This window comes from Penaeus monodon, chromosome 26 (assembly GCF_015228065.2).
Source record: "Penaeus monodon isolate SGIC_2016 chromosome 26, NSTDA_Pmon_1, whole genome shotgun sequence".
NCBI classification, from domain to species: Eukaryota; Metazoa; Arthropoda; class Malacostraca; order Decapoda; family Penaeidae; genus Penaeus; species Penaeus monodon.
In genome coordinates, this window is record NC_051411.1 from 26827652 (window position 1) to 26840267 (window position 12616).

General features: G+C 43.0%; 1 protein-coding gene across 2 annotated transcripts in view; it reads right to left on the reverse strand.

Moving 5' to 3' along the window:
• Positions 1 to 870: 870 nt before the first annotated feature.
• Positions 871 to 12616, reverse strand: part of LOC119590034 (carbohydrate sulfotransferase 11-like) — a 21291-nt gene continuing 9545 nt past the window's right edge. For both annotated transcript variants that reach the window (XM_037938762.1, XM_037938761.1), the window contains 2 exons: positions 9570 to 9746; positions 871 to 1058 (listed from right to left, as the gene is read on the reverse strand). In XM_037938762.1, the coding sequence (XP_037794690.1) occupies positions 1014 to 1058; positions 9570 to 9746 (222 nt within the window). In that variant the 3' untranslated portion in view covers positions 871 to 1013. The remainder of the gene's footprint in view (positions 1059 to 9569; positions 9747 to 12616) is intronic.

A 12616-nucleotide genomic window follows, 5' to 3' on the forward strand; every position in this document is an offset into this window, starting at 1 on the left:
ACATTGTCCAATCATATCAAGTTCCCCCCCCCCTCCCCCCTCCCCTGGCAATGTCAGAAATGTTGGCATCTAGGCCGTTCTGTCAAACACTGCTGTTTTGTTTTTCAGACCTCCCCAACCAACTCCATTTCAGAAACTCTTAAGATTTTCAAAACTATCCAAACATTTGACGTGTAGCACATTTAACCACTCCTTACTATTTTCACTGTTACACCTTTCTATAGTGCTGTATGACCTTTGATGTCTAGCACATAATTTTATTTTAAACCATTAACAGTTATTTGTGATTCAATTAAATTAATGAATGGCATTCTAGCAAGTAGTATTGAACAAGATTCTGTATAATAGATTCTGAAATTCCTTGACGAATACAGAACTTGTGCAGGGCATTATGTTCTAACTATATGAATTACTCCTTATAAAAATATTTTTTGGGGTGCAGTTACAAGACCCTTTGATTTGAAATAAAGTATGAAAGGAGTAGCATGCACTTCCGTATCGTCAATATTTTATTATTTCAAACACTTGATAACATGAGTAGATTAAATGAACAAACTCATTGAGTTGTCAATGTATTTATTTATGTAATTTATTTGTAATAGTTGTTACCATTTAAAAGTTAATGTGTATTACATTATTATTACTCATTCTGAAAATATTATTAGGAAAATGTACAGCTGAAAAACACTAGCATTAAAAGTTCTGTATGAATATACAACTAATTTAGGGGATGGTTTGGCACATACTGTGAATATATAGAAATGCATACAGTATTTATGAAACAAATTTTCTCCTATGTGGGACCTATGAAGTCAAAGGTATGCTAAAAGATTAATTATAGTTTATTACATGCTGAACAAGTAACAGACATTTTTTTTTTTTTTTAACTTCTGAAATGAAAATAGAAACTCGCTTAAAAAAATGCACACTTGTACGGATCCCCTACATTATGTGGTTTCCCAAAAGTCGTTTGGCAGCTGATAGTCAAACATCATCATGTCAACTTAAAGACATCATATATTTGTTTCTTCAACTTCAAAGGAACTTGATTGTAATATCTGAAAATATAAAGGAATGATTACTGTGTATTCCAGCTTGATTAATTGTTTTTACCAAATTTCTTTCAAACGAGGTCAGACCAGTATGGCACTTTAATACGGTCTTTTTCTTTCATTCATTCATTCATCAGCCATTGAGGGTCCGTTGTTGGACGTAGGCCTTCCCCAATTGTCTTGGTTTCATGTTTGGGGTCTGTTTCACCCCATCCTAATTTTTGGCTCTAGAGTTCATTGCCAAATGAAGTTAATCACTTGACTTTTATAGTAGCTGGGACACCTACAAATCATTCCATTCCTTCCTTCTACCTCTTGCACTCATATATTATATATATATATTGGTATTATTGTTTATGGTGTTTGTGTTGTGTGTTGTGTGTGTGTGTGTGTGTGTGTGTGTGTGTGTTGTGTGTGTGTGTGGTGTTGTGATAATTATATGTGTTGTTATGTTATATTATTATGTATATTAGTAGAAATATATGTATATATATATATATGATATATATATGTATATATATATATATAATATGTATATATATATATATTATATATATATATTATATATATATGATATAATATATATATATATGCATATATATATATATATGCATATATATATATAATATATTTTTGCATATATATATATATATACATATACATATATATATACATATACATATATATACACATATACACATATATACACATATATATACCCCTGTACCCCATGATCCGGCGAAGGGACTTGTTACAAAAGGCATCAAGACGAGACTCCAAGACACGATAGCGTCCAGGTTTCGCTTCCATAGAGCAAAACTGGCAGTATCAAGGCCTTGAAGACACGCAGCTTGGTCCTACTGCGTAGGTACCGACATCTCCAAATGCTCTTGTTGATTGAGTTCATGGCTCCTGTTGCCAGACCAATCCGTCTACTGACTTCTTTGTCTGACAGCCCAGAGATATGGACTATGCCAACAAGGTATGTAAAACTCTCTGTAACTTCAACGTCCTCGCCGCAAGCATGGATCGACTGAATGGGTTCCCCTAACAGCCCCCCAAAGTCCTGAATCTTGGTCCAGGAGACCTCTAGGCCTAAGGGCTTCGCCTCATTGCTAAATGCATCAAGAGCCGCCATCAGTGACTCCAAGGACTTCAGATAGGAGAGCAACATCGGCAAGGTCAAGGTCTGAGACCTTGATATTGCCTAGTGTTGCTCCACACTGACTTTGGCTAGTAGCTCTGCCCATTATCCAGTCCATACAGGTGTTGAAAAGTGTTGGTGCAAGGACACAGCCTTGCCTCATCCCTGAATTAACAGGGAAGAAGTTCGACAGACCTCCACCACACTTTACAGCACTTGCTTGCTATTAGGCCAATAATCAGTGTCGGAATTCCCCTGAGTCTCAGGATCTCCCATAGCGATTCCCGATGCACCGTGTCAAGCGCCTTCTTGAGGTCGATGTAGGTTGCAAGCAACCCACGACCAAACTCACGACGGCGTTCCACAATTACTCGAAGCGCTAGTATTCGGTCTATTGTGGACTTGCCAGGAGTAAATCCAGACTACTCCGGTCTCTGGAGCCTCAGTAGGTGGTTGCGGATCCGTTTCAGAAGAATGCCATGGTAGTTGCTATAATCCCAACGATTCCCTTTCCCCTTCCAGAGAGGGATGACCACGCCCCTCAGCAGGTCAGGGGGAATGGTACCAGACTGCCAGATGGCAGTCTTGACAGTATGCAGGCCCTGAGCCATAGGTTCACCCCCAGCTTTTAGCAGTTCAGCAGAGATATCACATATGCCTGCAGCTTTCCCACTCTTCAGCTTGGAAATCGCCATCCTAACCTCCATTAGGGTAGGAGGTTCCTCGCTGATGGGTGGGTCTGGCACAGGTATTGTGATATCACTTGCATCCAAGCTAATCGTTAGAGGGTCTACCTGGTACAACTGCTCAAAATATTCAGCGCAACGTTCATGAACCCCAACATTATCTGAGATGATCCGTCCATCCGCTGATCGGACTGCAGTCACCTGTGAGGAGGACTTAGAGTTCAGCTTTCTCAGGGCTTGGTAGGCAGGGCGAAGGTCGTTTATCAAGAAATGGCCTTCGACCTCCTCAGCAAGATTCCTGATGAACTGTTCCTTGTTCCTTCTTAGCAGTGTCTGAGCCCTATGCACCATGGAGTGACGCAAGACTTGATTACCATTCAGCCGAGCCATACACACGCTTAAGTGGCCTCTAATATCTCCAGGGAGATGGAATTCTGCCTTGCCCTTGGGTGTATGCCAATGGATACTCCTGGGCTGCTTCGAGTGTTATGCGCTTGAAGAGCTCCCACAGACCATTTGGGTCTGCCAGGTTGTCGAGTTCTGTGAATCGGTCAGAGACTGCCGTGGTGAACCCACGGGCACACTCCTCCCTTAGTCTGTCCAAGTGAAACACCTTAGGGTGGCCACTGGAGGGACGGGGAGTTTTGAAGTGGACCCGCAGGGTAGCCACAACCAGCTAAGGTCAGTGCCACAGAACTCGGTACTCCGGTAAACCCTGCAGTTCTGGAGGATATATACATGCGAACAAGAATGTGGTTGATCTCCTTGGCCACTGCACCCATATCGCTGTACCATGTCCAGTGATGCGGGTTGGAGTGCTGGTACCAGGAGCCAGAGATCCTCATTTCCTAGCAAAGTCCCGGAGAAGGAAGCTATTCTCGCTGCTGCGATCAGCTCCCGAGCCATGGGGGCCGACAGACATCTCGGTCACACCCGGATACTGCATTGAAGTCGCCCAGAACAATGATTTCAAGATTTCAGTGTTTTCAGTTTGCGCAACCGTTTCGCTTATCATAATAACCGCTGTTAGTTTCTAATTTCTCTGCCTTTATTTGGCTGCTGTTTACATTTAGAATTTCTAGATTTCACTGCATTTGTCTACTTTATTTTCTGAGTTTTGTTAGCTGCCTTTTAAGAACCCCTCCTCGTTCACACACTTTCTACGAGTTCCCGCAGTTTTGCAGTTTCTTCCAGTGGCTTTAAGACCTCAGTTCTTTCTCTTGCCTCTTGCAACGTCAGGTTCCTGGTCTCTCGTTTTTGGTACTGGTCGGACACTGATTAAGCAACCTTACTGCACTCTGTAGTTTCAATTCAATTTGGTCTTTTCACTCTAGAAAAGATATACATGTCATGCAGACTAGAGAGAGAGAGAGAGGGGGGGAGGGAGGGAGGGAGGGAGGGAGGGAGAGAGAGAGAGAGAGAGAGAGAGAGAGAGAGAGAGAGAGAGAGAGAGAGAGAGAGAGAGAGAGAGAGAGAGAGAGAGAGATGCAGGGGTAGAGAGTGAAAAAAATATACAAAGAGAAAGACAGACAGATGGCCAGATAAACAGAGTGTAAAAAGCTGTGAGTGCCTCTGAATAGTGGTTATAACGGCTTGACTCTTGATTACAGAAGAGTACAGCACAGTAAGGGAACACATGAGACGATGTCTTAGGGTAAGCACTGGGCGCAGGGTCGCGTGTCGAGCCATCCATCCCTGGTGGAACCAGAGGCGGTAACGACCTGGTTACGTCGAGCGCTGAGCACGAACTGAGTAAAACTGGGTCATCCTCGGGCACAAGCAGTGAGCGTTCACGGGACACGTGGAGTGGAAGTGCAGCTGCAGGGAGTGTGGGGCAGGTGCAGGCAATGTGGGGGGGAGCGAGGTGAGGTCACTGGTTCCGTCTATTAATGACCCTCCATATTGCGCGAGGCGCCTTAAATTGGCCTCAAGGGTGACCCAAGTTTGGCTGGTCATCTCGTTCTCGCGTGCGTTGTCCTTGGTGGATCTTTGTGGCTGCTCGTCCCTGTCGTCCTCTTCCTGGTCCATGGTATAATCCATCCGTCCTCGATGTCCACACGTTCTCGAAGGTTTTGCACAGGTCCTCTTTGACTTCAGATTCGCCTAGACTTACTCCTAGTCCTTGTCCAGGTCTAATCGGCGGCGTACACGTCCACACATCCTTGCAGATCTCTTCCAGGTCCTTCTCGACTGCATGCTCGTCCTCACGTCCTCGTAAATCTTCGTCTGGATCTACGGGTGTCCGGGCAGGCGGCGTCCTCTTCGGCATCTCAGGGCAAGTTCCTGGTCCTTCGCTGGATCTACGTCCTTCCACTACATACTGGGGCAGCTTAATACCTGCTCTGATGAACATCCTGGTCCGCAGGCCTATGGCTTCCGGTGATGTCCTTCCCACAGCATTCTAAGATGACCGTTTCTACAGCAGGGTCCTCCTTCGGTACCATGTCGGATATCGGTGACCAGATTATACACATAAGGGCCAAGATAGTAAGAGAAAAAGAAAGGCAACAGAGAAGAGGGGGTGTTAGATTCTACTAGCCGGTTATTTATATAAAGTTGCAGTTTTTAATGTTTGTTTATACTTTATTTTCGTCTTATTTTTTCGTCTGTGTTTTACTTTCACAAAGATAAAGAAGAAAATAGGAGAGGGAGACGTCAGTAGTGATCCACATGGACCTAGCTTGAACTTCCAACCGTCTCTGATAGATATGATAGTAGACAAGGGAAACGACAACGGCAAACCACAAGGATTTATTTGAACCAAATGCCGTCACACAGAGTAGAAATAAATGTGAAATAAAAAATTGTAGATCATTTACGAGTCACTCGTCACGACTAACAAAATCGCGGGCAAAAAAGATACATCATAGATCTTTATGCCTGCAACTACGACTGCAACAAACCCTATTAATGAAAAGGTTTCGGTGTCTTTTGTTCTGCGTGGATGAGTGAGTGAGTAAGTGTGTGTGTGTGTGTGTGTGTGTGTGTGTGTGTGTGTGTGTGTGTGTGTGTGTGTGTGTGTGTGTGTGTGTGTGTGTGTGTGTGTGTGTGTGTGTGTGTGTGTGTGTGTGAGCGACAGCGAGCGTGAATGAGAATGAAAGTCTGCGTGAACTCACACAGAAAATGTATAAAAAACACGAAGATTAACGTTCAGTATAACAATACTGATATGAATTAGCAATGCTATTAATACAAAATTATTTCAACTACCACACTGAATTCAACATTTAATGATATGCGACAGAATGTGAAAAAAATATTCGCAAGCAAGCAAATGAATCTTCTCCGGTTCAGAAATTCTGAACTACCAAGGTAGCCATGTCTAGCTATGCATGTCAGACTTCATCGACGAGGGATCCTATACCCAGAATGCCGTAGAATGAAGCCAGAATGCCGTAGAATGAAGCGAACTGAGCCGGGAAAATCTATAAATAACCTGCTCTCTTCTGTGTATCTGTGATGTGCACTCGTGACATTCCCTATGGGTATCTAACTATCACGAATCACGCGATCACTTGGGTTTACCCAAAACACCCAAGCGACTCCTAGAGGGTGAGAACGGCGTAGTCAATGAGCGAATAATGATTCTAGCTTAGAACTTAGTCCTACATTAATTAACAGTCGTAACTGCGGGTCACACCAACTCGAAAATTGCCAATTGTACAAATAACTTCGGTTTTACTTGTACCTACTATCGTAACATTGGAGTGTTGATCTATTAGGCGATTTATGCAACCCTGGGTTATATCAGGCATCCCTGTGTGCTATGATATGGGGAAGATACTAATGCTATACTCAAAGTAATAAATTTATATAAAATCACATTACAAGCTACGATGCTAGAGAAAGTGCATTCAGGTCAAGATGGGAAAATGCGCTACAAGAATAGAAATAAATGATATGATATTTGTGATAAAGATAAAATCACGAACTCATTAAATTTGTTGTAGTTGAAACAATATAAATTTCTAATAACAAGAGAAATTAATTAACTACTTGATTAATGAACGCTATTTGTGTTTGTTGACCACATACCCGGATCACACAGTAATGCGATCTAAAGTCAGAAGAATAGTGTGAAAATGTGCCATTTGCTATCACTTAGCACTTTTACCCAACAAAACCAACGTGAGAGTGACTGCATATACGGCTTAACACATTTATGGGAGAAGAAGAGAAGGAAAAGAAATGAAGAAGCCCAAAACGTGTACTTACGTGGTTTTGAAGACATGGTCTTACCGTGGAAGCTGATGAGCGAATTTCGGAGACTGTGTGCCCTGTGTTGTGAGCCAAAACGACACAGCGACCACCCTGCCACCAGTTTGTATGTTAGTCAACGTACTTACGACTCACAACACATGTAAAGGGGACACACTACTATGTCGTAGGGTAAAGCATTGGGCTTTACCCTACGTGTCCGGCCAGCCAGCCCTGAGAGGCGAAGGCTGGACTGACTTTATCATGTCGACTACTGGACATGAACTGAGTAAAACTGGGTCATCCTTGAGGACAAGTAGTGAGTGTCCACTGAACACATTGCGTGGAAGTGCAGCTGCAGGAAATTTGGGGGGAGCGGGGTGAGGTCACCGGTTCCATCTGTTAATGACCCTCCATACAGAGACACCCCCCCCCCCATTCCGTGCCTAGGGAATACTCCTGCTTTGGACCTCAGATCTCGACTCAATAAATTTTGCACGTTTTTTTTCTTCCTTTTTCTGTTTGTTTCTCTTCCCCAACCCCTTCTATTCACTTCCTATGGTGTGAGAGCCGTGTTGAGAAGATGAAAGGTTGACTTTGTGTCAGTCATGAACGGCCGGAGAAGCCATGGGCACCGCATTCTCTTTTAGTTGTCTAGCCCTTACCCCTCGAGAGGACCCTGAGGATGTATCATTTCTCTCCTTAACATACTCCAGGCTTACCATGGCCAGTAATGAAGATTTTGCACCCTTATTAGGGAACTAGCACAGCAAATCTCTGACTTCCCGTTCCCAGGCTCTCCTTTGACCACGACTCTGAACACTGCTACTACTGCCCCTTTCTCAATACCTGCTACCACCTCGGTCCAGTCCAAATCATACATCTAGGTCATTACTCAACCTCCAGAAAACCTTCCTCCTCTACCGCCATCCTCTACTTCACTTCCTCCACCCCCACAGCTTTCTTCATCTACTACCCCTCCTTCCTTATTACTACTATGCAGCCTTATGGTCCACCTCTCCACAGTACTACCTCTCTTAACGCTACTCCCTCTTCCACATGTTCCCGCCCTTATAATACCCCCACTTCTACAAAGCTTTTGAATACTCTGTTTAGCCCAGCCAAATGGGGTCGTTTTTTCGTGATCCTCCCTTTGCTCTAACAACACATCTCTTCCAGCAATGCCTCCAAAAACAAGTAGGCAAAGTTCCTTCTGCAGCCACCTCGATCGTTCCTGCCTTGTCAAAGTTACATCCAAATCCCAAGCTAACGTACTATCAACCCTAACTGACTTCACTGGCAAAGTCATTCCTGCTCAACCTCTTCCCTCCCAATTGTACCAGAACTGTCTCCATCTCCAAGGTTACTTTCCCCTTAATGTTTATATTGGCTGTCCGACGTGGTGACGAGCTAGATCCCATGTGTCTTCGTCTGTCTGTCTTCTCTTTCTCCCTGTCTCACGAAACGTGTCCTGTATGAGGCGGATCCCTTCGAGGGCAGGTGCTTATTTCCGCCGCAGGTGTCAAAAGTGAAAGCATTGTGGACAATGAGCGAATCACGAATCACGCGATCTCCGATCAAGGAGGAACTTGCTGCAGGAAGGCAGCTGATGGGGTAGAGGCGTGAAGCGTACCATCCGGCCTTGCCACGTACAAAGATCGTCCTCGAGCCGTCTGCAGCATCTGTAGCACAGAAGACGCGTTTGGATACAGAATCTGCTCGGCACCTACAGATCTGTGGTCACTAAGGTCGTTGCGTGCCAGAGTAGAGGCGTGGCAGAAGTTTCGCAGTGAAGTGCAAAATTCAGTGGCAAGAATATGCTTGTCAATAACCTTACTAAGACGCCAGGAAAATAAAAGTGTAATAAGAACAATTTGTCACAAGAGATGTAATGTGTCACATGAGGTGTTAATTACTTAGGATTTGTTAGGATTAGTGCATTCAGTTGAATACCATCATATTACAGAGAGAAAAAAATAATGAGTGTGGGATATGACTAATTGTCACAACAACCCCATTCCCTGGACTCTCTCTCGTGACATTTCTTCTGAAACTGTGATCTAATCACCCTTAAACACCCCTGTCTCATTTTGCTAATCCTTCCTTACCCCTACGGACATCCTTGCAGAATCCCACACTTCTTTCTTTGATACCTTTTACCTTGTTAATCCTCACCTTATCCCATTTACTTACCCTCTCTATACTCACCTCTCTTTGCCTCTTTCAGTGCCATACTATCCTGAACTGCTATACGACTCATGACATGTATCACATTTAATCATCAACTAAAACCCAATATCTCCCCGGGTTGTTGGGTTTTGATGATTACACCCGTCTAGTATATGACTTTGATGTCTAGCGCATTTATTTTGCTCTTTAATTATTAACCTATTAGCATACAGACAAACAAATATGGTGCAGAGACAGACCGCCTCAATTACCAACAAACAGGAACACGACAGAAACAAAAGCCGAGTATCAGGGACGCACGCAAGGTCGGAGGCATCCTTGTTCGCGCCTTTCTTGATGGGGTTGGCTTGCCTGGCCGGGTCCGCGGGGAGGCCCACGACCCCGAACACGTGATGCAGATCCTCCGTCTGTGTTTCCAGCTTCGTGATGTAGTCGTAGTCGAAATGGCATGGCGAGCACAAGTACGAAAAGGTCTGCCTGCGAGATGGAAGGTAGTTTGAGTTAACCTACGAGTACATTGGGTTTGAATTTCGGTCATGTACTTACTTTTTTTCAAACTTATTTTGGTGATGTGATTTTATAATAAAATTGTTAGACACACAAAACGGCTGAGACCGTCGGCTAATTCCAAGCATCAACCTTTCCATTCCTCTCAGTGCGCTTACTATTATTATTATTGTTGTTGTTATTATTATCATCATCATCATTATTATTATCATTACCATTATCATCATCATCATCATTATTATTATTATTATTATTATTATTATTATTATTATTAACTTATTAATCTTTGTCTTTTTTAGTATTTATTTATTTATTTGTCTATTTATTTATTTTGCCATAGTCTTCGCTCCGTGCATTTATGTCATGGCGGGAAGGACGCATTGGCTGAAGAATTTTCCCTTTAGGTAGCTTTGTTCGTCGCTGTATTTCAGCCTATCAAGGTGCGTTTGTATTAAATGAACACTAACGTTCGTCTTGTACTGATATTGCTCAAATTGGACTCAATTTGGTCTTTTAACTGTTCGCTTGATCTTTAACCCAATCGGCACGTTATGGCAAGAACACATGCAATGCCCACTATAATACAAGTTTATTTATTGTAATTGCACATAGATGGCTCTACAAGTGCTTAGTCACCAAGGAGTCAGTTATTAGTCCTACCTATCTCACCTGTTTACCCTTTTCCTTGACTTTTGGAAAGGGTTTTTGCATTATTTCATTATCTTAAATGTTATGGAGATTTTTATAACAATTTCATAATCATAACACCAATAACAATAATAACAGTATCGATATTAACTGTATTAATAAGAAAAAACACATTTTCCCGCCAGTTCAAGGAATGAAGAAATCAGGACCTGGCTGAGTACATGTGGAGCCTTCTGTATGTAACAACATTCACGCACGCGCACACACACACACACACACACACACACACACACACACACACACACACACACACACACACACACACACACACACATAAACACACACGCAAAAAAATACAGGGAACAGAACATAAATCCGGGGCAATTGGGTTAAGAGTCCCCATTTAAATCCTCTTTTCACTTTGCAGTTCATTTATTGTCAATGAAGCGAACAATATCGTTTGCAAATATGAAATTACTCGAATGGGCATCACCCATTTTAATTTCTCCTACTTAAATCACTCCTTCCCTCCAGATTAGCTTCTTAAACATTTGCTGTAAGCAGTTTAAGTGAAATAACATCGCCCTGCCTAATTCTTTTTTTCTGCCGATATTTTATCGGTTTCAATGTGAAGTTTCATTATCGCAGTTCCATCATTCAATAAAACTTCCAATATTTTACAATTGACCTTTGTTATATCTTATTTATGAGATGCCTCTGAAACTGTTGATATTTGTGCAGGCTCAAATGCCATTTCGCAGAAAACAAAGGTTTTCTCTACTCAACTGTGTTTTATCTGAATTAGTTTTGTGTGCGGGCGTAATCCGCCTACCTTCAGGTTTGGGTCTAATGTGTTTAAAATGCGCTATGTGATTACTTCTGTAAATAGTTAATGGATAAATTGGCTTTTGGGTTGGCAATTCTCAGGTTCTTTCTATTCCCCTTTTAGTGAATGACCCTTTATTTTTGTATTTTTTACTCTTTTGCAGTTTTATCACCCCTATTAGCCCTTTAGCTTGTCTCCAGAATGAGCCTGTCACAGTCAGACAATTTCCGATGCCTGTGACATATATGCACGCCACTGGCAGTCCGAGAATTAAGACATATGTCTTCCACATCTTTTAAGGTCCCTATAAATACCATCTTCTGGTGTTGTCCCTTTCATCATGCTTTTCCTATTCACTGTACTGTAATGGTCAGGATTTTTCTAATTACTGCCTCCATATATGTCTTTAGTTGTTTGTTTAAGCTTTATGTTTCATCCATGCCGTACGCCTCTTTATCACGGGATTTCCTAAGTGCATATCTGATGTTCCCTTTTTCGAGTCTCCTGTAACCATGTATAGTCTTTTTCCTGTCATACATATTCTGTGTAAATAATTCTAATAATGCGTATGTCTGTATATACATATATGTGCACGCACACACACACACACACACACACACACACACACACACACACCACACACACACACACACACACACACACACACACACACACACACACACACACACACACACAACACACACACACACACACACACACACACACACACACACACTACTGTGTCTGTTTGTATATATGTGTATATATACAATCATCATCATCTAGGGGCTAACGCCGACGGGGGGCGTATGGCAGCTTCCAATCACGAGGGTCCCTTATGGCGAGTCTCCAGGCAGGCCCTCGGCCCATCTCTAATTCCTCGCGATAGGTCTCGTCGTGCTGCCCAAGCCATGACCTCCTGAATCGTCCCACGGGCCTCCTCTACCCAGGATTGTCTCGCAAAGAGACAACCTGGTGGGCAGGGTCATCCACAGGGAAACGAGCTAGGTGCTATAGCCTGAGTTGGCGATCCCGGATTATACAAGTAACAGGTCCCATGTCAGTCTCATGGTGTAGCCGTCGGTTGGACACATGGTCCTGCCAACTGTATCCCATGATCCGACAAAGAGATTTGTTACAAAAGGCATCAAGACGAGACTCCAAGACATTGGATAGCGTCCAGGTTTCGCTTCCATAGAGCAAAACTGGCAGTATCAAGGCCTTGAAGACACGTAGCTTGGTCCTTCTGCATAGGTACCGACATCTCCAAATGCACTTGTTGATCGAGTTCATAGCTCCTGTTGCAAGACCAATCCGTCTATTGACTTCTTGGTCTGACAGTCCAGAGATATGGACTAGGCTACTA